The sequence below is a fragment of the Salvelinus fontinalis genome, chromosome 28 (assembly GCF_029448725.1).
Source record: "Salvelinus fontinalis isolate EN_2023a chromosome 28, ASM2944872v1, whole genome shotgun sequence".
Taxonomy (NCBI): domain Eukaryota; kingdom Metazoa; phylum Chordata; class Actinopteri; order Salmoniformes; family Salmonidae; genus Salvelinus; species Salvelinus fontinalis.
In genome coordinates, this window is record NC_074692.1 from 44,282,916 (window position 1) to 44,309,897 (window position 26,982).

The 26,982-nt window shown below is 45.0% G+C and overlaps 1 protein-coding gene across 1 annotated transcript; it reads left to right on the plus strand.

The window, feature by feature from the left end:
• Nucleotides 1-284: 284 nt before the first annotated feature.
• On the plus strand, nucleotides 285-26,031 carry LOC129826768 (albumin 2-like). The gene is made up of 14 exons (XM_055887832.1): nucleotides 285-546; nucleotides 1,110-1,242; nucleotides 4,798-4,920; nucleotides 6,645-6,733; nucleotides 8,477-8,615; nucleotides 8,931-9,028; nucleotides 9,139-9,268; nucleotides 9,600-9,820; nucleotides 10,286-10,418; nucleotides 24,052-24,155; nucleotides 24,602-24,743; nucleotides 24,915-25,138; nucleotides 25,344-25,476; nucleotides 25,705-26,031. The coding sequence occupies exons 1-14, from the start codon at nucleotides 434-436 to the stop codon at nucleotides 25,747-25,749; spliced, it is 1,827 nt and encodes a 608-aa protein (XP_055743807.1). The 5' UTR covers nucleotides 285-433; the 3' UTR covers nucleotides 25,750-26,031.
• Nucleotides 26,032-26,982: the final 951 nt, after the last annotated feature.

The following is a 26,982-nucleotide window of genomic DNA, read 5'->3' on the forward strand; positions in this document are numbered from 1 at the left end:
TTCACGGTGGAAATATTTACTCGTCATGTGGCAGGTTTGTATGGGGACAGTTTGCAGACACAGCAGAGTGGACGTTGTACCTTCAGACCTTTGTGTCGCCGGCCGCTCACCCCCCCCCCCCCCCCCCCACACCCAATTACATCACACAGATTATGCACTTTCATCTCCAAGGATCGGAATCTTTTGTAATATGTGTAAAATGGGAGGTTGGATTTCCATATAACTAACTAGAAAACATTTAATCTGACCAGCAGTGTGTACTGAGAGACCACTGTGTGACAGACAGACCCAAATGAGAGAGAGGTTAGCTAATGATTGACAACTGACAAATTCCACAAAAGTATAAAGAAGCCCTGCGTCTCTCTGCTCTTGGGCTCAAATGCTAGATCCCCTCTTCCATCCATCCCTCTGTCCGTGAGTCTTACCTTCCGTCATGCAGTGGTTGGCTGTCTGCAGCCTGTTGGTTCTGCTGTGTGTATCAGCCTGGTCTCAGAATCAGATCTGTACCATCTTCACAGAGGCCAAGAAAGATGGATTCAAAGCTATGTGAGTAAAGCTTTGTGAGGAAAGCTTTGTGAGAAAAGATGTTAAAAGCTTTTATTTCATCACTGCCTTTTATATGGTTCACTTTGTTTTCAAACCCACCTGAGTGCCTGGACTTCAGATTCTTTAACCACTTAATACTTTTACATGGATTTGATTTGTCCTATTTTGTTCATCTGTAATTTCTCTGCTATGGCTGATTTAAAATGGACGCGGTTCTAACAGCAGCGTAGTGTAAATATTTTGGTGAAGTGTCGTAATCTTACTGTGTGTGTGTGTGTGTGTGTGTGTGTGTGTGTGTGTGTGTGTGTGTGTGTGTGTGTGTGTGTGTGTGTGTGTGTGTGTGTGTGTGTGTGTGTGTGTGTGTGTGTGTGTGTGTGTGTGTGTGTGTGTGTGTGTGTGTGCGCGCGCGCGCGTGCATGCTTATGTGTTTGCCTATCTATCTGGGACATTTGTTTTCACCTTTGACATTTTTAAACATGTCGGCTGGAGTTTTACTGTTATCTATTGCCAGGTAAGGAGAGTTGTGACAGGTGTTATGTGTGTGTGTGTGTGTGTGTGTGTAGGGCACTAGTAGGGCTGGCTCAGAACCTTCCAGATAGTTTGTTGGATGACGTGGTGCCCCTGGTTGCGGAAGCCTTCACCATGGGCATCCAATGCTGCTCAGACGAACCCCTAGAAGACTGCAACAGGGACGTGGTGAGAGACCCCAACCACACCTCCTCATCCCTAACTGACACATGCCAATCACATTGATGTGCCCAGCCCAGCCAGAGGTAGGGGCCAGATGTAAGAGTATGTAGGGGACAGGGATAGAGGGTAGGGAGGGGAGGGGCCAGAGGTAGGGGGCAGGGAGGGGAGGGGCCAGCCCGGCCAGTGGAAGGGAGGGGAAGGGCCAGTCCGGTCAGTGGTAGGGAGGGGCCAGCCTTGCCGGGGGGGGGTCCAGCGGTAGGGAGGGGAGGGGCCAGCCTTGCCGGGGGGGGTCCAGCGGTAGGAGGTTGGGAGGGGAGGGGCCAGCACGGCTAGTGGTAGGGCCAGAGTAGGGAGGGGAGGGGCCAGCCCGGCCAGTAATAGGGGCCAGAGGTAGGGAGGGGAGGGGCCAGATTAGGGGGGAGGTAGGGAGGGACTTGCCCAGCCAGAGGGAGGGGCCAGAGGTAGAGGTTTGTATGTAATTGGGCATTAGTGAATGATGTTTTTAGTTAAGGTTCAGACGTTTAACATTTTTGTTTTAACCCTTAATTGGCACACCTGCTTTAATTAGTCAAAGGCTTGATGATTAGTTCAAATCAAGCTTTATTTATACAACGCATTTCAGACATGGAATGCAACGCAATGTGTTTCACAGGAAAATAAAACAATAAAAAACAATGAAAATAAAAGCAGAGACATGTCCTACACAACAAACATAAGATTTAAAAAACTAAAGAATGACAAAAACTGAACAACTGAAAAGCACCATAAGGAAAAGCAAAGTTAAAAATGTGTGTTTTAAGATATCTTTCAAATATGTCCACAGTTTCAGTCCCCCTCGGGTTCTCTGGCAGGTTACTCTAGAGGCTGGGGGCATAGTAACTAAAGGCTGGGGGCATAGTAACTAAAGGCTGCCTCTCCATGCCTCTTGGTCCCCCCTCAGGTTCTCTGGCAGGTTACTCTAGAGGCTGGGGGCATAGTAACTAAAGGCTTCCTCTCCATGCCTCTTGGTCCTGGGCTTTGGGATAGTTTAAACGTCAGAGGACCTGAGGGACCTACTGGGTACATAACTTAAAATCATATCTGACATGTATTGTGGTGCACAATTGTGGATTAATTTAAAAACCAATTGAAGAATCGTGCAATTAATTCTAAAACTCACAGGCAGCCAGTGCAGAGACCTTAAAACCGGTGTAATGTGTGCTCCCAGTCTGGTCTTGGTCACTACCCACCCTGCAGCATTCTGTATGTTTTACAGTACAGAGACCTTAAAACCGGTGTAATGTGTGCTCTCTGTCTGGTCTTGGTCAGTACCCGTGCTACAGCATTCTATATGTTTTGCAGTTGACCAATGGCTTTCTTGGGTAGACCAGACAGGAGAGTATTACAGTAGTCAAGCCTGCTTGTAATTAAAGCATGGATGAGTCTCTCTGTATCAGCCTGAGAGAGAAACGGCCACACCGTGGCAATGTTCTGCACGTGGTAAAAAGCTATTTTGGCCACATTCCTAATGTATGAATCGAAAGTGAGTTTATAATCTAAAATAACACTGAGGGTTTTTACCTGGTGTTTTATCTTTATTGCCCGTGAATTAAAATATGCTGCCAGATTCTCTTACTGGGCTTTGGTGCCAACAATAAGTACCTCGGTCTTGTCTTCTAAAAAAAAAAAGGCTTAAGTTGTGATATCACTTTCCTGAGCATGTCTGTGTCATCAGGTCTTGACTGATACCCAGCCTAATGGTGGTTATCTTATCTCTGAAATGTGCCGCAAACACATCACATTTAGATGTGGAACAAAGTTCACATTAGGTTTGAGAGGGGGTAGGATTTATCAGGCTATCAATGATCGAGAAGAGCACACTAATTATTCTGATTTAATACTGATCAAGTTACAAAAATTAGCCCATTTCTTAATAATGTGTTCAGTATTACCCTGTGCTATGGGCAACAAGGTAGTATAAATCCCCGGTGGTGATCAGAGAAAACAACATCAACAATAGAGGATATGTCAATAGAAATCCCCTTGGTAATAACCAGGTGCAGAGTATGGCTGTGGTTATGGGTGGGCCCAGCAGAAAGCCCCTTGGTAATAACCAGGTCCAGAGTATGGCTGTGGTTATGGGTGGGCCCAGTAGAAAGCCCCTTGGTAATAACCAGGTCCAGAGTATGGCTGTGGTTATGGGTGGGCCCAGTAAAAAGCCCCTTGGTAATAACCAGGTGTAGAGTATGGCTGTGGTTATGGGTAGGCCCAGTAGAAAGCCCCTTGGTAATAACCAGGTCCAGAGTATGGCTGTGGTTATGGGTGGGCCCAGTAGAAAGCCCCTTGGTAATAACCAGTTCCAGAGTATGGCTGTGGTTATGGGTGGGCCCAGTAGAAAGCCCCTTGGTAATAACCAGGTCCAGAGTATGGCTGTGGTTATGGGTGGGCCCAGTAAAAAGCCCCTTGGTAATAACCAGGTGTAGAGTATGGCTGTGGTTATGGGTGGGCCCAGTAAAAAGCCCCTTGGTAATAACCAGGTGTAGAGTATGGCTGTGGTTATGGGCGGGCCCAGTAGAAAGCCCCTTGGTAATAACCAGGTCCAGAGTATAGCCACGGTTATGGGTGGGCCCAGTAACATGTAGGATAAAGTCCATAGAGCTCAAAAGATTCATAATTCAATGGCCTTGGAGTCAGTCTCTTTATCAACATGAATATTAAAATCACCCAACACAATGATTTTATCATAGTTCTCAAGGACAATAGACAATAGTTCAGTGAAATCAGTACAGAAAGTGGGGCAGTACTTTGGTGGCCTATACAGGGTTATGGTCAGCACTTGTGGCTGACATTTTAAACAGTATAGCATGATGCTCAAAATACCCAATGTCGCCATACAAAATGTCCTTTCAGCTGAGAGCATTAGTAAATTGAATCATGTGTGCCAATTTAGGTATACAACTAAAAAGGAGAACGCCTGTGGGGGGCAGAGGAGAGGGTTGGGAAACCCTGGCTTAAAGGCCCAGTGCTGTCAAAAAACGTGGCCCCCCCCCTCCCCCCCCTGTGTTTTATATATATTTCCACACCAAGAGGTTGGAATAATATTGTGAAATTGTCAAAAGTATGATAAAGCCCTTTTAGTTCAAGTGGCTGTTTGAAAAGGCCGCCTGAAATTTCATCCTGTTTTGGTGGGATGGAGTTTTGGCCTTCCATGGCGACATCACCAGGCGGTACATAATTAAGAAAGAGAGTTCCAAACCTCTCCGCCAATAACAGATAGTTTTCCGTTTTCCACTCCCCACTCAGACCACACCCAGACAGTCCTACCAAAATTCTTGCTTGAGAAATTGCTCTTTGCGAAGAAGATATTTTTGTTTATTTTTGACCATTTTAATTGAAAACAATCGCAGTAAAGGTACTTAATTGCTACCCAGAAATTATTTGATATTCAGATAAAAAACGTCCGGACCTTTAATAAATGAATCCCTCTAGAGTCCTCTATCAATCTCTATGGTTTTTGAATGTCCTGTACAGATACAACAGTACCCTCTGCTGGCTAAAAGGTGTACTACTATGTGTGTGTAGGCGGACCTGTTCCAGAGTGCTGTGTGTTCTTCTGAGACCTTAGTTGAGAAGAGCAATCTGAAGCACTGCTGTGAGAAGACTGCCACTGAGAGAACACACTGCTTCGTGGACCACAAGGCCAAGGTAATTTAGGCCGGCCCCTCTGAGTCAGGTATCTCTCTTGTTTTCTTTGTGCATATTTTGGCTTTTTGAAGTTTTATGTGTGCTTGTTTTATTTTTTATTTTTTTAACTGTTTCGAATTAATAAACTAAACTTCTAGTGAGGTTTCTACATTTACATTTTAGTCATTTAGCAGATGCTAGGTGAGGTGATTCATCTTAAGATACGCTACATGACCAAAAGTTTGTGGATACCTGCTCGTCGAAGACTTCATTCTAAAATCATGGACATTAATATGGAGTTTGCTGCAAAAACAGCGTCCACTCTTCTGGGAAGGCTTTCACTAGATTCTGGAACATTGCTGCAGGGACTTGCTTCCATTCAGCCATAAGAGTATTAGTGAGGTCAAGATTAGGCCTGTATCGCAGTCGGCGTTCCAATTCATCCTAAAGGTATTCGATGAGGTTGAGGTCAGGGCTCTTTGCATGCCAGTCAAGTTCTTCCCCACCGATCTCGTCAAATCAAATTTATTTATATAGCCCTTCATACATCAGCTGATATATCAAAGTGCTGTATAGAAACCCAGCCTAAAACCCCAAACAGCAAGCAATGCAGGTGTAGAAGCACGGTGGCTAGGAAAAACTCTCTAGAAAGGCCAAAACCACGGAAGAAACCTAGAGAGGAACCAGGCTATGAGGGGTGGCCAGTCCTCTTCTGGCAAACCATTTCTGTATGGACCTCACTTTGTGCACCGGGGCTTTGTCATGCTGAAACAGGAAAGGGCCTTCCCCAAACTGTTGCCACAAAGTTGGAAGCACAGAATCATCTAGAATGTCACTGTATGCTGTAGCGTTAAGATTTCCCTTCACTGGAACTAAAGGGCCCGAACCATGAAAAACAACCCCAGACCATTATTCCTCCTCCACCAAACTTTACAGATGGCACTATGCATTGGGGCAGGTAGCATTCTCCTGGCATCTGCCAAACCAAGATTTGTCCATTGGGCTGCCAGATGGTGAAGCATGATTCATCACTCCAGAGAACGCGTTTCCACTGCTCCAGAGTCCAATGGTGGCGAGCTTTACACCACTCCAGCTGACGTGTGGCATTGCGCATGGTGATCTTAGGCTTGTGTGCGGCTGCTCGGCCATGGGAACCCATTTTATGAAGCTCTCAACAAACATTTATTGTGCTGAAGTTGCTTTCAGAGGCAGTTTGGAACCCGGTAGTGAGTGTTGCAACCGAGGACATGCTACGTGCTTCAGCACTCGGTGGTCCCGTTCTGTGAGTTTGTGTGGCCTACCACTTCGCGGCTGAGCCGTTGTTGCTCCTAGACGTCTCCACTTCACAATAACAGCACTTACAGTTGACCAGGGAAGCTCTAGCAGGGCAGACATTTGACAAACTGACTTGTTGGAAAGGTGGCATGCTATGAAAGTGCCACGTTGAAAGTCACTGAGCTCTTCAGTACGGGCCATTCTACTGCCAATGTTTGTCTATGGAGATTGCGTTGCTGTGTGCTTGATTTTATACACCTGTCAGCAATGGGCGTGACTGAAATAGCTGAATCCACTCCTTTTATATTTATATAGTGTAGCTAGGTGAGACAGCAACACAGCTACTGTGTCTCTTTGAGGTCTAGGCCGGGACACTGTAAAAGCAGTGACAACTGCTAAAGTAAAATGGGCTTTATGGATGCATTTGAGTAATGGGTTGGTTGGTTGGTTGGTTGATTGATTCATTGTAGATTCCCCGGGACCTGTCCCTCACCTCTGAGTCGCCAGCTGCAGACCAGTGTGAAGACTTTAAGAAGGACCGCAAGGATTTCGTGGAGAGGTAAGTAGATCCACTTAACTCATGTGGCTGTGACCGACGCTGAGTTTGAACCTGGTCTCCTCCAGGCAGCTAAAATACTGTGTTAGGACGCTGAGTTTGAACCTGGGACAGGTCTCCTCCAGGCAGCTAAAATACTGTGTTAGGACGCTGAGTTTGAACCTGGGACAGGTCTCCTCCAGGCAGCTAAAATACTGTGTTAGGACGCTGAGTTTGAACCTGGGACAGGTCTCCTTCAGGCAGCTAAAATACTGTGTTAGGACGCTGAGTTTGAACCTGGGACAGGTCTCCTCCAGGCAGCTAAAATACTGTGTTAGGACGCTGAGTTTGAACCTGGGACAGGTCTCCTTCAGGCAGCTAAAATACTGTGTTAGGACGCTGAGTTTGAACCTGGGACAGGTCTCCTTCAGGCAGCTAAAATACTGTGTTAGGACGCTGAGTTTGAACCTGGGACAGGTCTCCTCCAGACAGCTAAAATACTGTGTTAGGACGCTGAGTTTGAACCTGGGACAGGTGTCCTTCAGGCAGCTAAAATACTGTGTTAGGACGCTGAGTTTGAACCTGGGACAGGTCTCCTTCAGGCAGCTAAAATACTGTGTTAGGACGCTGAGTTTGAACCTGGGACAGGTCTCCTTCAGGCAGCTAAAATACTGTGTTAGGACACTGAGTTTGAACCTGGTCTCCTTCAGGCAGCTAAAATACTGTGTTAGGACGCTGAGTTTCAACCTGGGACAGGTCTCCTCCAGGCAGCTAAAATACTGTGTTAGGACGCTGAGTTTGAACCTGGGACAGGTCTCCTTCAGGCAGCTAAAATACTGTGTTAGGACGCTGAGTTTGAACCTGGGACAGGTCTCCTTCAGGCAGCTAAAATACTGTGTTAGGACACTGAGTTTGAACCTGGTCTCCTTCAGGCAGCTAAAATACTGTGTTAGGACGCTGAGTTTCAACCTGGGACAGGTCTCCTTCAGGCAGCTAAAATACTGTGTTAGGACGCTGAGTTTGAACCTGGGACAGGTCTCCTCCAGGCAGCTAAAATACTGTGTTAGGACACTGAGTTTGAACCTGGGACAGGTCTCCTCCAGGCAGCTAAAATACTGTGTTAGGACGCTGAGTTTGAACCTGGGACAGGTCTCCTTCAGGCAGCTAAAATACTGTGTTAGGACACTGAGTTTGAACCTGGTCTCCTTCAGGCAGCTAAAATACTGTGTTAGGACGCTGAGTTTCAACCTGGGACAGGTCTCCTTCAGGCAGCTAAAATACTGTGTTAGGACGCTGAGTTTGAACCTGGGACAGGTCTCCTCCAGGCAGCTAAAATACTGTGTTAGGACGCTGAGTTTGAACCTGGGACAGGTCTCCTTCAGGCAGCTAAAATACTGTGTTAGGACGCTGAGTTTGAACCTGGTCTCCTTCAGGCAGCTAAAATACTGTGTTAGGACGCTGAGTTTCAACCTGGGACAGGTCTCCTTCAGGCAGCTAAAATACTGTGTTAGGACGCTGAGTTTGAACCTGGTCTCCTTCAGGCAGCTAAAATACTGTGTTAGGACGCTGAGTTTCAACCTGGGACAGGTCTCCTTCAGGTAGCTAAAATACTGTGTTAGGACGCTGAGTTTGAACCTGGGACAGGTCTCCTCCAGGCAGCTAAAATACTGTGTTAGGACACTGAGTTTGAACCTGGGACAGGTCTCCTTCAGGCAGCTAAAATACTGTGTTAGGATGCTGAGCTGAAGCCAAGGTGTTGTGTTTCAGCTTCATCTTCAGGTTCTCCAAGCGCAACACCATGCTACCTCCTCACGTGATCCTGGCTGTCACTAAGAGTTACGGAGAGGTTCTGGCTACCTGCTGTGGGAAGAGTGAGGTCGAGGCCCAGACCTGCTTCAACACCAAGGTCAGGAAGTGTCCAAAATCGCACCCTATTCCCTATATATTGCACTATATTTGACCGGAACCCTATCAGGGTTCCATTTTGGATGCTGTTTCGTGTCCGATTAGCAGACGCTCTTATCCGGAGCAACTAGGGAACATCGACAGATTTTCACTTAGTCGGCACTGGGATTCGAAACAGCAACCTTTTGGTTACTAGTCCAATGCACTTAACTGCTAGGCTACCTGTCGCTCCCATTCTCAATTTAATTCAACCACCTTTATTGGCATGGAAAGTAAAACACCTACATAGCCAAAGAGAACATTCTCTCTTTTTCAGAAACCTACGTTCGAACACTTCGTCAGGAACCGTGTCAATGAACTGAAGGCCCTGTGCATTGTCCACAACAAATATGGAGACCGCATTTTCAAGGCCAAGTAAGAGATGGCAATCTAAAAAATCTATGGTTCTAATTGGCTAAGAGCTAGGAGAGCCTTCCCCTGGGCCAGTCTTATTGGTTGACGCGTGTGTCTGTCTGTTCTAACAGGAAGATGATCCAGTACAGTCAGAAGATGCCTCAGGCCTCGTTCCAGGAGATGAAAGGCATTGTAGACAAGATCGTAGCGACTACTGCCCCCTGCTGCAGCGGAGACATGATCACATGCATGAAGCGGAGAGTAGGTTATTTCATCTCATTTCCTCTCTTTCATTTCCTCCTCTTTCTTCCCACACTCACGCGTTCATTTCCTCCTCTTTCTTCCCACACTCACGCGTTCATTTCCTCCTCTTTCTTCCCACACTCACGCTTTCATGTCTTCTCTCTCTTTACCTATATGTCATTCTCTCCCATCTGATAGCGTGTGTGTGTGTGTCCGTCTCCTTATCTGATAGTGTGTGTGTGTGTCCGTCTCCTTATCTGATAGTGTGTGTGTGTGTCCGTCTCCTTATCTGATAGTGTGTGTGTGTCCGTCTCCTTATCTGATAGTGTGTGTCCGTTTCTCCTAACAGAAGGTGCTGGTAGACGAGGTGTGTGGGAACCGTAGTGTGTTGTCCCGCACGGCGGGTCTGAAAGCGTGCTGTAAGGAACACGCCATAGACAGAGGATCCTGTGTTGAGGCCATGAAGCCAGACACGAAGCCAGACAGTCTGTCTGAGCACTACGACCTGCACGCTGACATAACTGCTGTCTGCCACACCTTCACCAAGACCCCTGATGTAGCCCTGGGGAAGTATGTAACGTCTCACACACACACAAACACACACACCACACCACACACACACACGAATATGGAAAAGCCGCTATACACACAATTCGGACTGTATAAGGTGCAGCTATCGGCTGACTGACTGTGTATGGGCGGTCCTGATTGGCTGTCTAACTGAGCTTCTGTGTATGGGCTGTCCTGATTGGCTGTCTAACTGAGCTTCTGTGTATGGGCTGTCCTGATTGGCTGTCTAACTGAGCTTCTGTGTATGGGCTGTCTTGATTGGCTGTCTAACTGAGCTTCTGTGTATGGGCTGTCCTGATTGACTGTCTAACTGAGCTTCTGTGTATGGGCTGTCCTGATTGGCTGTCTAACTGAGCTTCTGTGTATGGGCTGTCCTGATTGGCTGTCTAACTGAGCTTCTGTGTATGGGCTGTCCTGATTGGCTGTCTAACTGAGCTTCTGTGTATGGGCTGTCCTGATTGCCAGGTTGATCTATGAGCTGTCAGTGCGCCACCCTGAGTCGTCCCAGCAGGTGATTCTGAGGTTCTCCAAGGAGGCTGAGCAGGCCTTCCTCCAGTGCTGCGACAAGGAGGACCACGCAGAGTGTGTCAAAACGGCTGTACGTATTACACACGCATGGACGCACGCACAGCCGCACACACACACAACACACACAACACACATAACACACACATTACCGCTGATATTTTTTTAACCATTGCACTATTTTTGTGTGATGCTGATTCATGACATCTCATAAATACGAGCATATGGGGCGGAGCTAGCATGTTGGAGTGAACGGCTGCGTGTGAGAGGCTCCTGCAACTTTTTTGCGAAATAATCGAACTTAACCTACTTTATGATACTTTTTACAACAAACGTTTCTTTCTAATACAACATCGTAACTTTCTGTGTAAAAATGCCGAGTAATAAGCGACCAAAGGACAATAAATCCACATCGGAGGCCTACTCCACACCAAACAACGAGACAGACATGGCGGAAGGCACAGGCAACAACGTGACACTTAAAGAACTTACCCAGGCTTTGGGAGAACTACGTGTTGCTTTAGCTGAGGATCTTAAGGCTACTATTGCTGAACTGGACACCAAAATCGAGGGCACCATTCGAGCGGTCGCTTCGCAGGGCCAGAGTATTGTGGACCTTGAGAGGGCTTCTGAATTCAGCGCTGGTAGGATCGACGAGTTAGAGAAGCTGTGCTCGTCACTACAGGGTACTGTGCAGAGGCTTTCTGTGAAAGTGGTCGACCTGGAGGGCCGTTCCAGACGTAATAACCTTCGCGTTGTTGGTCTGGCAGAGGGGGTAGAGGCGGGCTCTCGCCCCACCGACTTCTTCGCCAAGCTATTGAAGGATGCAATGGGTTCGGACGTTTTGGCTTCGGACCCCCAGCTGGACCGTGCACATCGCGCCCCTGTCCCAGTGCCTGGACCGGGTCAACGCCCTCGCCCAGTAATCATCTGTTGTCACAGTTTCAAGACCAAGGATCTTATCCTGCGCGAGGCCCGAATGAGGGGCAACCTGTTACATAAAGGGCACCCCTTCCGTGTCTATGATGATTATGCGCCCGATGTGGCAAAGGACCGTGGCGGCTACAGAGATGTCATGGCCAAACTCTACAAACTCCATCTTCGCCCAGCCTTGCTCTTCCCTGCAAGACTAAGAATTACCCCGCCCTCTGGTGAGAAGATGTGGCTCTCCTCGGTTTTGGACGCAGAGAACTTTATCCGGGAACATACGCCAATCCCCCGTACAGGTTAGAGTGCCTTGTCATTGTGTGTTAGGGTCTGCTCATGGAATCGAATCCATACTAAACCATAACGGGTGAAACCGTATTGAACGGTCTCAACAAGGGCTACCGAACATGTAAGATGCTGTGGAGGGCGGTCTTGGCTCTCAATTAAAGTCACTTTCATTCTGGCTGTGTTCAGAGCGATGCCTATTTAGGATGCCTTCCAGGTTTGATCATTGACACTTTCGGATGAATATACTTATATTCCCCCCCTTTTTTTTGTTTTTTTTGTTTCGTTATTTATTTTTTAATTCTTACATTTATTGTTATTACAATACCATTTATTTAAAGCTTGCAGGGGATTGGGGGTGATGGTGGGGAAGGGGCAGACACAGACACCTGGATAGCAGGTGGATGTTTTGTGCCGTTCTGCCTTTGATATAGCCGAGGGCCGCTCTCCCGATTAGATCCCCACCAGCCCTCTGTAGTGTCTAGGTAGGTGTGCGTACATATAATTATTATTTGTACTTTATAATTATTTTCTCTTAGCATGTTACTATTATGTATGTGTATATTTTAAATTAGTGTAGATTATTACTCTGGGGCATGAATGTTTCTGTATGTATGGGTATGTATGTGTATATGCGCATATGTAGATATGTATGGGTGTGTGTGTATATATATATATATATATATATATTTTTAAATATATACCTTTATATGTATTTTTTGGGGATGTGTATGTGTATGTATGTATGTATGTATGTATGTATGTATGTATGTATGTATGTATATATGTATGTATGTATGTATGTATGTATGTATGTATATATATATGTATGTATGTATGTATGTATGTATGTATGTATGTATGTATGTATGTATGTATGTATGTATGTATGTGTATATGTATATATGTGTGTATATGTATATATGTGTGTATATGTATATATGTGTGTATATGTATATATATGTATGTGTGTATATATATATATGTATATGGGTAAGTATGTGTATATGTATATATATATATGTATATGGGTAAGTATGTGTGTGTGTGTGTATGTATACATGTATATAACCTTTTTATTTATTTATTTTCTGACTGGGGGATACGTTTAATTTAGAAAAATTCTTGTTTCCGATCTAACCCACAATATGTAAATGTTGGTTGCTGATGGTTCATGTTTAGACCGGCAGTGCTTAGCAAAATAATCTTGTGATGCTATATCTTGCTTATCTCAGGGATAGATAGACCAAAGATGACGCTTAAGTGCGCAATATGTTTAGGTTGCAACTTATTCTCTTTAGGTTTATTAGATGCTAATTGGACACTTTATTCGCGGGAGCCTCCTCAGTTCATATGTTAGTAGAAGTTCTAGGATAGTGAGAGGTGAACGTACAGTTGGGATTTTATTTCTGTTTCACCTCTTGTTCGAGGTCGCGCCGTGCTTTTTTGGCATCGGCCAGACAATGTGTTTATTATTTTTATTTTAATTTTATTTTCTCTCCTATTTGTGTATGCCTGTTAAAGGTGGGTTGGGTGGGGGGTAAATAGTGGGGAAAGTAGGGGAACAGGGTGGGAGGTAAAGGGGCTTGCAGGGGGGGAGGGGCTGGTTGGATACTGCTCGGGTGTAGCTGCTACATATGCTGATCGTGATGGTTTGGTGCGCTTTCTTACCTTTTTATTGAGTTACAAGTTATGCAGGCCACCATAGGAACTACAAATGAGAGGGGGGCGGGGCTCACATTCACTTCCTGGAATGTCAAGGGCTTAAACGAACCAATTAAGAGAGGCAAGGTCCTAGCCCACTTGAAAGCACTCTCGTCTGATATCATATTTTTGCAAGAAACCCATCTGAAAAATAATTCTCACAGCAGACTTAAATGTAGGTGGGTGGGGCAAGTGTATCACTCTAACTTCTCTGCCAAAACGAGAGGCACAGCGATTCTGGTACGGAAAGGAATTCCCTTTCTACATAAAACCACTATTGTGGATAAAGAGGGTCGTTATGTGATCGTAATAGGAGAGATCCACTCTACTTCTGTAACTCTACTAAATATCTATGGGCCAAACATTGATAACCCCTCTTTTTTCAAAAGAGTCCTTGCCCTGATTCCAGATATCTCCCATACTAACCTGATCATTGGAGGGGACCTTAACTGCGTGCTAGACCAATATTTGGACAGATCCTCTACCCGGCGAACCCCCACCTCCTATTCAAGTGAATTCTTGAATACCTACATAAAGAATTCTAACTTATTTGATATATGGAGGATCACTAACCCTACGTGCAGGGAATACTCCTTTCACTCTCATGTTCACAATGTTTATACTCGAATTGACTACTTTTTGGTTGATGCTAAACTACTCCCCTATACCTGTAATGTGAAGTATCATGATATTATAATCTCGGACCACAGTCCACTCACCTTCTCCCTGAGATTGGGTGACATGGTACCAAACGAGAGGGTCTGGAGGTTAAATCCTCAGCTCCTCACAGAACCAACATTCTGTGAACATCTTAAAGACCAAATAACATTTTTCTTTGATACCAACGACAACACAGAGACTTCCCCAGCATTACTGTGGGAAACGCTTATTTGAGAGGCTGTATCATCTCCTATCAGACTGCCAGGAGTAGGCAAAACAAGGGAAAATTGGTAGAACTGGAGGGACAAATTCACTTACTGGATAGGGAGAATGCTAGACATCCATCTATGGAGAAACATAAAAAAATTGCCTCTTTAAAATTTGAATATAATCAGACTCTCTCAGCTAAAATTGCTAAATCTTTTCTCTACGCCAAGCAAAAATATTTTGAGTTTGGTGACAAACCACACAAATTACTCGCCAGACAACTTCGAAAAATTGTGAGTGACCGAATGATTCACAAAGTTAAGTCTGCATCTGGGGAATTACTCTCTTCCCCCAAAGACATCAATGACAGATTCCGTCAGTTTTATGAGACTCTATATACATCTAAAGCCGATTCTAACCCCTTAATTATGCAAAACTTTTTGGATGACTGTAATCTTCCTGCCCTGAACCAGAAAGATTCTAACTTCCTGAATAAGGAAATATCTCTTGAAGAAATTCGAGAAACAATCAAAACTCTAAAGAGTGGCAAGACCCCGGGCCCAGATGGATACCCGGGTGAATTCTATAAAACATTCAGAGGATGGAGCTCTCCCATCTACTTTGGATGAAGCATTCATTACAGTTATACATAAGAAGGGTAAAGATCCGGAAGAGGTAGGGTCGTACAGACCAATATCCCTCCTCAATACAGACCAAAAGATTTTAGCAAAAACCCTGGCTAACAGGCTTAGCACTTTAATTGGCAAACTGGTCCATTCGGACCAGACCGGCTTTATCCCGAACAGAAACTCATTCTTCAATCTCAGGCGCCTCTTCAACATTATGTATTCTCAGAGGTTACCAAACATGGACCTTGCCGTTATATCTCTTGACGCCGAGAAGGCTTTTGACCAAGTTGAGTGGTCCTATCTATTCAAAGTCCTACAGAAATGTAATATTGGAGATGGGTTCATAAATTGGATCCAGCTTTTATATAGGAACCCCTGTGCGAGAATACTCACTAACCAATCATTGTCGCCCCGATTTAACCTCTACAGAGGGACAAGGCAGGGTTGTGCGCTGTCGCCTATGCTCTTCGCCCTAATCATTGAACCTCTCACTCAGACGATTAGATCTGATGCAGCAATACACGGCTATAATACTAAAGATACTCTAAATAAGATTTCCCTATACGCAGATGACATTCTCCTCTATGTAACAGAACCCCAAGCTAGTATTCCAGCTATTCTTGATGTGATTAATTTGTTTGGTACCTTCTCGGGATACAGAATAAATTGGAACAAGAGTGAATTAATGCCCATACGGTTACAAAACACCTCCTGGCTAGAACATCTTCCACTTAACTTCCATCTTCAGAAAAATTTACCTATCTAGGAATTGTAGTTACCAAACAATATTCCTTACTATTTAAAGAGAATTTCCCCTCGCTGATGCAAAAACTAAAAACAAACATACAATTTTGGAGAACTCTCCCAATTTCTCTGCTCGGAAGAATTAATGCCATTAAAATGGTCTTCCTCCCACAACTGCTCTACCTATACCAGAACATCCCAGTATTCATACCTAAATCCTTTCATAAACAACTGGACTCAATTATCAATCCTTTCATCTGGGATTATAAAACACACAGGATAGGTAAAAAACACCTCTGCAAATCCAAGACGGAAGGAGGATTGTCTCTCCCAAATTTTATATTTTATTATTGGGCCGCTAACCTCCGTGCGGTTACGTTTCTGCTGGATGACGCACGTCCGTCACCCAGCTGGCTTAGTATGGAGCGTGAGGAGTGTCACCCCTTCTCTATTGGTGCTGTGATTTTGTCGCCTGTCAATCTGGAGAGGTCACTTTATCGTAACAATCCTATTATACATTGCACAGTCCGAATCTGGAAGCAAATTAAAACCCCCTTTGAGCTTAGACCAATGTCATTCATGCTCCCTGTTGCCAGGAACCCCTCCTTTGCCCCCTCCAACCTTGATAACACCTTTGAGCAATGGGGAGAGTTGGGGATAAGTACCATAGGGGATTTATATATAGAAGGGACCTTTGCTTCCTTTGAGTTGCTGAGGGAAACTTATAATCTTCCCAGAAATAACTTTTTCAGATACCTACAAATCAGAGACTATGTTAGGAAACACCTCCCAACATTTGGGAACGCTAAGCCTTCCATGTTTGACGGATGCATAAAAACATCCCCCACCTCAGACAAACTGATATCTCGTTTATATGATTCTTTTCAATCGGTTAGCACACCCTCTACAGAGGCCATTAAGGCAAAATGGGAGGAAGAACTAGGGACTGGCATTTCGATGGCAGACTGGGAAGATAGCTTGGAGTATATCCACACCTGCTCCATTAACTCCAGACATCGGCTCATACAATTCAAGGTATTACACAGATTACACTATTCCAAAACCAAACTGCATAGGATATTTCCTGATACATCCCCTTTGTGTGATAAATGTCAGGCTGCACAGGGTACACTTCTCCACTGCTTTGCCCTATGCTCTAGCTTGCATGGTTACTGGTGTGGAATTTTTAGGATCATCTCTGAAGTTCTGGAGACTTCAATTGACCCAGACCCGCTTCTGATAATCCTGGGAGTGTCTGATTCCCTAATCGGACTAACCAACCCCCAAAAACAACTCATCTCTTACAGTCTCATTTCGGCAAAAAAACTAATCTTGTTGTTCTGGAAAAAGAGGGAAGCGCCCACTACCAAATTATGGCTCAGCGAATTGGCAAACACTGTACACTTAGAAAGGATTAGATATATTCTGAACAATAAATTATTAACATTTGATCAGATCTGGCAGCCTTTCCTCTCTTACTTGGACCATTCGGCGCTGTGAATTTGTACTTTTTAACGCACTCTCCATTGTAATATTTTAATCCACCTCTGGGCAGCATGTGCTGGCACCGCCACCCGAGCAGCGGGGAGGGGTATAAGGGGAAGGGATAAAGGGGGGGGAGGGATAAAGGGGGGGGAATAAGGGGGGGGTGACACCCACCCTCTTTCTTTCTACCTGTCCTTGTTTTGTATGTCTTGTTTTGTAATAATTGTTTTGTACCCAGAACTCTGGATCTTTTTATTTCTGTCTGCTCTTTTATGTTTAGTTAAAAATTGTATACCTGCCTTTCATACCTATACACCATTCCTGTGTGTGTTCAATAAAAAAAAAAAGATTTGACAATAAATACGAGCATTTGACTGGGAAGAACCCCCTTGAACCCCCCTCCAACTCATATTACTAGTAGGAAGAACCCCCTTGAACCCCCTCCAACTCATATTACTAGTAGGAAGAACCCCCTTGAACCCCCTCCAACTCATATTACTAGTATGAAGAACCCCCTCCAACTCATATTACTAGTAGGAAGAACCCCCTTGAACCCCCTCCAACTCATATTACTAGTAGGAAGAACCCCCTCCAACTTGTATTACTAGTAGGAAGAACCCCCTCCAACTTGTATTACTAGTAGGAAGAACCCCCTCCAACTCATATTACTAGTAGGAAGAACCCCCTCCAACTCATATTACTAGTAGGAAGAACCCCCTCCAACTCATATTACTAGTAGGAAGAACCCCCTTGAACCCCCTCCAACTCATATTACTAGTAGGAAGAACCCCCTTGAACCCCCTCCAACTCATATTACTAGTAGGAAGAACCCCCTCCAACTCATATTACTAGTAGGAAGAATCCCCTTGAACCCCCTCCAACTCATATTACTAGTAGGAAGAACCCCCTCCAACTCATATTACTAGTAGGAAGAACCCCCTTGAACCCCCTCCAACTCATATTACTAGTAGGAAGAACCCCCTCCAACTTGTATTACTAGTAGGAAGAACCCCCTCCAACTCATATTACTAGTAGGAAGAACCCCCTCCAACTCAAATTACTAGTAGGAAGAACCCCCTTGAACCCCCTCCAACTCATATTACTAGTAGGAAGAACCCCCTTGAACCCCCTCCAACTCATATTACTAGTAGGAAGAACCCCCTTGAACCCCCTCCAACTCATATTACTAGTAGGAAGAACCCCCTCCAACTCATATTACTAGTAGGAAGAACCCCCTCCAACCCCCTCCAACTCATATTACTAGTAGGAAGAACTCCCTTGAACCCCCTCCAACTCATATTACTAGTAGGAAGAACCCCCTCCAACTTGTATTACTAGTAGGAAGAACCCCCTCCAACTCATATTACTAGTAGGAAGAACCCCCTCCAACTCATATTACTAGTAGGAAGAACCCCCTTGAACCCCCTCCAACTCATATTACTAGTAGGAAGAACCCCCTTGAACCCCCTCCAACTCATATTACTAGTAGGAAGAACCCCCTCCAACTCATATTACTAGTAGGAAGAACCCCCTTGAACCCCCTCCAACTCATATTACTAGTAGGAAGAACCCCCTCCAACTCATATTACTAGTAGGAAGAACCCCCTTGAACCCCCTCCAACTCATATTACTAGTAGGAAGAACCCCCTCCAACTCATATTACTAGTAGGAAGAACCCCCTCCAACCCCCTCCAACTCATATTACTAGTAGGAAGAACCCCCTTGAACCCCCTCCAACTCATATTACTAGTAGGAAGAACCCCCTCCAACTTGTATTACTAGTAGGAAGAACCCCCTCCAACTCATATTACTAGTAGGAAGAACCCCCTCCAACTCATATTACTAGTAGGAAGAACCCCCTTGAACCCCCTCCAACTCATATTACTAGTAGGAAGAACCCCCTCCAACTCATATTACTAGTAGGAAGAACCCCCTTGAACCCCCTCCAACTCATATTACTAGTAGGAAGAACCCCCTCCAACTCATATTACTAGTAGGAAGAACCCCCTTGAACCCCCTCCAACTCATATTACTAGTAGGAAGAACCCCCTCCAACTCATATTACTAGTAGGAAGAACCCCCTTGAACCCCCTCCAACTCATATTACTAGTAGGAAGAACCCCCTCCAACCCCCTCCAACTCATATTACTAGTAGGAAGAACCCCCTTGAACCCCCTCCAACTCATATTACTAGTAGGAAGAACCCCCTTGAACCCCCTCCAACTCATATTACTAGTATGAAGAACCCCCTTGAACCCCCTCCAACTCGTATTACTAGTAGGAAGAGCCCCCTTGAACCCCCTCCAAGTCATATTACTAGTAGGAAGAACCCCCTCCAACTCATATTACTAGTAGGAAGAACCCCCTTGAACCCCCTCCAACTCATATTACTAGTAGGAAGAACCCCCTCCAACTCATATTACTAGTAGGAAGAACCCCCTTGAACCCCCTCCAACTCATATTACTAGTAGGAAGAACCCCCTCCAACTCATATTACTAGTAGGAAGAACCCCCTTGAACCCCCTCCAACTCATATTACTAGTAGGAAGAACCCCCTCCAACCCCCTCCAACTCATATTACTAGTAGGAAGAACCCCCTTGAACCCCCTCCAACTCATATTACTAGTAGGAAGAACCCCCTTGAACCCCCTCCAACTCATATTACTAGTATGAAGAACCCCCTTGAACCCCCTCCAACTCGTATTACTAGTAGGAAGAGCCCCCTTGAACCCCCTCCAAGTCATATTACTAGTAGGAAGAACCCCCTCCAACTCATATTACTAGTAGGAAGAACCCCCTTGAACCCCCTCCAACTCGTATTACTAGTAGGAAGAACCCCCTCCAACTCGTATTACTAGTAGGAAGAACCCCCTTGAACCCCCTCCAACTCGTATTACTAGTAGGAAGAACCCCCTTGAACCCCCTCCAACTCGTATTACTAGTAGGAAGAGCCCCCTTGAACCCCCTCCAAGTCATATTACTAGTAGGAAGAACCCCCTCCAACTCATATTACTAGTAGGAAGAACCCCCTTGAACCCCCTCCAACTCGTATTACTAGTAGGAAGAACCCCCTCCAACTCGTATTACTAGTAGGAAGAACCCCCTCCAGCTCATATTACTAGTAGGAAGAACCCCCTCCAACTCATATTACTAGTAGGAAGAACCCCCTCCAACTCATATTACTAGTAGGAAGAACCCCCTCCAACTCGTATTACTAGTAGGAAGAACCCTCTCCAACTCATATTACTAGTAGGAAGAACCCCCTCCAACTCGTATTACTAGTAGGAAGAACCCCCTCCAACTCGTATTACTAGTAGGAAGAACCCCCTCCAACTCATATTACTAGTAGGAAGAACCCCCTCCAACTCATATTACTAGTAGGAAGAACCCCCTCCAACTCATATTACTAGTAGGAAGAACCCCCTCCAACTCGTATTACTAGTAGGAAGAACCCTCTCCAACTCATATTACTAGTAGGAAGAACCCCCTCCAACTCGTATTACTAGTAGGAAGAACCCCCTCCAACTCGTATTACTAGTAGGAAGAACCCCCTCCAACTCATATTACTAGTAGGAAGAACCCCCTCCAACTCATATTACTAGTAGGAAGAACCCCCTCCAACTCATATTACTAGTAGGAAGAACCCCCTCCAACTCGTATTACTAGTAGGAAGAACCCTCTCCAACTCATATTACTAGTAGGAAGCCCGTCTATCATCGCTGAGCTCCATCTGTTCCCACATGTTGACCTCTGACACGACTAAGGAAATGGCCTTGATAACAGCATCTATTTATGTTTGTTGAACACGATCATTTGTTTTTACGAGCATGATAGCATGTTTGCCATTAGCCAATCGGTGTTCTCAACAAGTTCAATGCACGTGAATTCACACAACTGCTTGCTCCAAGTTTAAATAGTTCTGAGTTTTACACTTGTCATATTGTGATTTGATATTGTTTAATGTGATATTACACATGGACTCAGAAACTCTAAATTTCAACAAGGTTTATTTTATCATGTCTTATCTTCTCAGAGGAGCTAGCTACACTATCTATCAGTTTGTGATGATGAGTAACCTTCCCTAAAACCTGAATACTTGAATTAGCGCCCTCCTGAGCTAATGGTTCCAGGCTTTAGCTCAGCAGGCTAACACTGTTATGGTTCTAGTCTTTAGCTCAGCAGGCTAACACTGTTATGGTTCTAGTCTTTAGCTCAGCAGGCTAACACTGTTATGGTTCTAGTCTTTAGCTCAGCAGGCTAACACTGTTATGGTTCTAGTCTTTAGCTCAGCAGGCTAACACTGTTATGGTTCTAGTCTTTAGCTCAGCAGGCTAACACTGTTATGGTTCTAGTCTTTAGCTCAGCAGGCTAACACTGTAATGGTTCTAGTCTTTAGCTCAGCAGGCTAACACTGTTATGGTTCTAGTCTTTAGCTCAGCAGGCTAACACTGTTATGGTTCTAGTCTTTAGCTCAGCAGGCTAACACTGTTATGGTTCTAGTCTTTAGCTCAGCAGGCTAACACTGTTATGGTTCTAGTCTTTAGCTCAGCAGGCTAACACTGTTATGGTTCTAGTCTTTAGCTCAGCAGGCTAACACTGTAATGGTTCTAGTCTTTAGCTCAGCAGGCTAACACTGTTATGGTTCTAGTCTTTAGCTCAGCAGGCTAACACTGTTATGGTTCTAGTCTTTAGCTCAGCAGGCTAACACTGTTATGGTTCTAGTCTTTAGCTCAGCAGGCTAACACTGTTATGGTTCTAGTCTTTAGCTCAGCAGGCTAACACTGTTATGGTTCTAGTCTTTAGCTCAGCAGGCTAACACTGTTATGGTTCTAGTCTTTAGCTCAGCAGGCTAACACTGTTATGGTTCTAGTCTTTAGCTCAGCAGGCTAACACTGTTATGGTTCTAGTCTTTAGCTCAGCAGGCTAACACTGTTATGGTTCTAGTCTTTAGCTCAGCAGGCTAACACTGTTATGGTTCTAGTCTTTAGCTCAGCAGGCTAACACTGTTGTTCCTCTATTATAAAAACAAGACCCAGATGGCAAATATAAAGACCCAGTCTATCTATAAAAACTGGAGGCCCCTTACATTTCAATGTTATGATCAAAAATACTAGCAAAAACGCATAGCACTCAGAATTAAAAGGGTTTTACCAGGTATTGTTCATTCTGATCAGACAGGTTTTTTACATGGACGATGCATTGGAGATAATATACGACAACTACTAGAAATAATAGAACATCATGAAACATATAAGAAGCCAGGAATGGTATTTATAGCAGATTTTGAAAAGGTATTTGATAAAGTAAGACTGGATTTTATTTATAAATGCCTGGATTTTTTCAATTTCGGTAATTCTCTTATAAAACGGGTAAAAATAATGTATAGCAACTCCAGGTGTAAAATAGTAAATAACGGCTACTTCTCAGAGAGTTTTCAATTGTCAAGAGGAGTTAAACAAGGGTGTCCGAACCACACCCGGCCAAACACACAGAAATAGAAAACATAGAATGCCCACCAAACCAAAATAGAGACATAAAAAGGATCTCTAAGATCAGGACGTGACAATACCCCTGAAAATATAGAACAAATATTATGGCTGAACTCAAAGCTGAGGGTGGCCAGCAGAGATAGATGGGATGGGCCGAGGGAAGCTGAGGGTGGCCAGCAGAGATAGATGGGATGAGCCGAGGGAAGCTGAGGGTGGCCAGCAGAGATAGATGGGATGAGCCGAGGGAAGCTGAGGGTGGCCAGCAGAGATAGATGGGATGAGCCGAGGGAAGCTGAGGGTGGCCAGCAGAGATAGATGGGATGGGCTGAGGGACGCTGAGGGTGGCCAGCAGAGATAGATGGGATGGGCCGAGGGAAGCTGAGGGTGGCCAGCAGAGATAGATGGGATGGGCCAAGGGAAGCTGAGGGTGGCCAGCAGAGATAGATGGGATGGGCCGAGGGAAGCTGAGGGTGGCCAGCAGAGATAGATGGGATGGGCCGAGGGAAGCTGAGGGTGGTCAGCAGAGATAGATGGGATGAGCCGAGGGAAGCTGAGGGTGGCCAGCAGAGATAGATGGGATGGGCCGAGGGAAGCTGAGGGTGGCCAGCAGAGATAGATGGGATGGGCCGAGGGAAGCTGAGGGTGGCCAGCAGAGATAGATGGGATGAGCCGAGGGAAGCTGAGGGTGGCCAGCAGAGATAGATGGGATGAGCCGAGGGAAGCTGAGGGTGGCCAGCAGAGATAGATGGGATGGGCCGAGGGAAGCTGAGGGTTGGTATGTGGAATTGGAGACAAGTGGGTGTGGAGTTGCTGTGTGAGAGAGAGAATGATGGTCAAACATAAAAGTTTAAAAAATAAAAATAAATTAAAAGTGTAAATAAAACATAATAAAAGTACATTTGAATGACACGAAGTGGCAGTGTTTTTACAACTAATGCCGGTTTGCCTGAGGCTGATGCCGTGCAGGTGTTTGTACACATGCATATACACACACTCTCAGTCAAATAAACACATACAAGAACACACACATACATGTAATAGTGCCAGCCATGCACACAAACATATACAGTTGGCATTGCTGTTATGATTTTAGTTGTCCTTGATGTCCTTTGTTTTAAATGTATTATTTTGTTTTATTATTTTTTTGCATTGGTATTTGCTGTTTTCTTCTGTCATTTTCCTTTTTTCTCTTTAGTTCATTCTCTTGGTTGTTGGTGCATTGGGGGGGTTCTTGGGGGTGGGGGAATGGAATTAATTTTATTTTTTATTTTTCTTCCTGGGGGGGAGGACTGTGGGAGGGGTCTCGAATGGTTGAGGGACAGCTATTGGGGAACTCTGGGGGGGGATCTTGGAGGGTTGGGGTTCATGTTTTTTGGCCTGGTGGTAGATCGGTCAACATGTCCTTGAGCAGGGCATTGACCCTGGATGCTTCTGTGTGTCGCTCTGAATGGGAATCTGTTGGATGACTGTTATGCTGTAGTTGTTGAGCGGCTTCACTGCGAGTATATTGTATGTTTCGAATAGTCAATAAATAAAATAAATAAATACAATTCTAAACACTGTTGTTCCCATGCAGCTGGCCGACAGTAACCTAGACAAGATGATCACTGATGAGATTGAATACTACAAGAACTTGTGTGCTGCCGAGGCTGCCCTGGGAGATTACAACTTTGAGAAGAGGTGAGGGGTCATGCTCTCACACAGACAGGTCAAAGGTCATGAGAGGTCAAAGTAGATGTCCTTCACGTGGTATGCGATCATTTACGTCACATTTAGTCCTAACCACTAACTGACAGGTGTTATGGGTAAATTGATCACTATTTTTAATGGCTTATTAATAATTTATGAATGGTTAATTCGTATTTAATACACTGCTATTTCATGGTTCATTAACATGAACTAATCCTTCTGCTCCTCCTCCTCTTCCTGATTCCTCCTCTTTCGCCTCCTCTTTTCCCTCCTAATCCTGCCCCTACTTTTGCATGTCCTCTTTGGCCTCCTCTTTTCCCTCCTAATCCTGCTCCTACTCTTGCTCCTCCTCTTCCTGCATCTCCTCTTGCTGCTCCTCTTCCTCATCTTCCTCCTGCTCCTCCTTTTACTCTTCCTCCCTGCTCCTCCTCCACTAGTATGATGGTGTACTACACCAGGATAATGCCCCAGGCCTCCTTCGTCCAGCTTCACATTGTGTCTGAGACTGTGGCTGATGTTTTCCATGACTGCTGCAAGGACCAGCCAGGCCACTTAGTCTTGCCCTGCGCAGAGGAGAAGGTCTGACACACACACACACACACACACACACACACACACACATGCACATACAAACACACAGAGGTATGATACTCACACATACAGAGGCATGCATATATCGCTGAGTCTACATTGTAAATAGAGGTTAAATAAAATTAAAATAAGCTCTCCCTTCCTTTGTCCTCTTCAAAGTCGACCAACGTGCTCGACGCCACGTGTAACGACGACAACTACTCCAGCATTAACCCCCGCATCGCCCACTGCTGCAACCAGTCCTACTCCATGAGGAGACCCTGCATCCTGGCCATCCAGCCTGACACAGAGTTCACGCCCCCGGAGCTGGATGCCAACAACTTCCACATGGGCCCTGAGCTCTGCACCAAGAACAGCAAGGACCTCCTGCTATCTGGGAAGAAGTGAGTGAGATATACTAAGAACGTACTGTGTATGAACACATGGGCACCAATTCACACATACATATACTCTTAACGCGCTAGGTTTACAAACGTCTGTTTGTGTGTGTCTGTTTGTGTGTGTCTGTTTGTGTGTGTCTGTGTGTGTGTCTGTTTGTGTGTGTGTGTCTGTCTGTCTGTCTGTGTGTGTCCGTGTCCGTGTCCTCAGGCTGCTGTACGATGTGGTCAGACATAAGACCACCATCACCGAGGATCATCTGAAGACCATCTCTACTAACTACAGCATCACGAAGGAGAAGTGCTGTGCTGCTGAGGACAAAGAAGCATGCTTCACTGACCAGGTAACCGACACCACTCCGTACTGATGAAACGTTTCATCCTTTATCTTTTAATCTGTATAGCCAAATTGCCTGGTTAAATAGGACGAAGACAATTTGTAGAAATTAAGTAATACAGAATTGAAATCTTGTGTGATGTCGTTTTCTTTCACTTTGAAAGTGGGGAATAGCCTATTGTGTAGATTTAAGGCAACACAATTGTAATAACTGATGTCATGTTTTCTCCTACAGGCTGCCAAGCTGCTAGCTGAGAGTGTAGAGCTGGTCAAGGTTTAAGATATAATTTTCATTTTATTAATTTCAACAGAGGAACTGGTGAATTAAAAAAATTGTTAAAGTTCTGTCTGTGTCTACAATATCTACCTCCATAGCAACGCCATAGTGACCTCACCTCATCCTTCCATCCATAACGTCTGTGATCCACTAAGGCTGTTTATCTGTGATCGACTCATTAACCTGTCGGTCTGTGATCGACTCATTAACCTGTCGATCTGTGATTACTTAAAAGCACTGGTTTATTTCTGACAGACAATGACTCAAATAAATTAATTTATTTGATTACTGTTGTTGCTGTTTTATTTTTATTTTGGTCAGATTCTCAAGCCATTTAAACTTGTCAGTACTTTGTGGTCATAATAAATCTCACATTTAACCAATGACTTATGATTGTTAAGAAATGATTCATAATTTGTCTATAAATGTTTAATTGACAGTTTATTAACATAGCATAAAACATTTATGAAGGTAACGTTATTGAAAAGAGTTACTCATATGTTGAGAAGGGGTAGCTGATATAGCGAATGGATGATTGGCGAGTGGGTGTGTCAAAAGGAAAGTACCGGGCGAGTGGAAAGGAGTGGGTTTTGTAGAAGGGAAAGTACCGGGCGTGTTGAAAGGAGTGGGTTTTGTAGAAGGGAAAGTACCGGGCTGTGTTGAAAGGAGTGGGTTTTGTAGAAGGGAAAGTACCGGGCTGTGGAAAGGAGTGGGTTTTGTCGAAAGGAAAGTACCGGGCGTGTTGAAAGGAGTGAGTTTTGTAGAAGGGAAAGTACCGGGCGTGTTGAAAGGAGTGGGTTTTGTAGAAGGGAAAGTACCGGGCCTGTTGAAAGGAGTGGGTTTTGTAGAAGGGAAAGTACCGGGCGTGTTGAAAGGAGTGGGTTTTGTAGAAGGGAAAGTACCGGGCGTGTTGAAAGGAGTGGGTTTTGTCAAGGGAAAGTACCGGGCGTGTTGAAAGGAGTGGGTTTTGTCAAGGGAAAGTACCGGGCGTGTTGAAAGGAGTGGGTTTTGTCAAGGGAAAGTACCGGGCGTGTTGAAAGGAGTGGGTTTTGTAGAAGGGAAAGTACCGGGCGTGTTGAAAGGAGTGGGTTTTGTAGAAGGGAAAGTACCGGGCGTGTTGAAAGGAGTGAGTTTTGTAGAAGGGAAAGTACCGGGCGTGTTGAAAGGAGTGGGTTTTGTAGAAGGGAAAGTACCGGGCGTGTTGAAAGGAGTGAGTTTTGTAGAAGGGAAAGTACC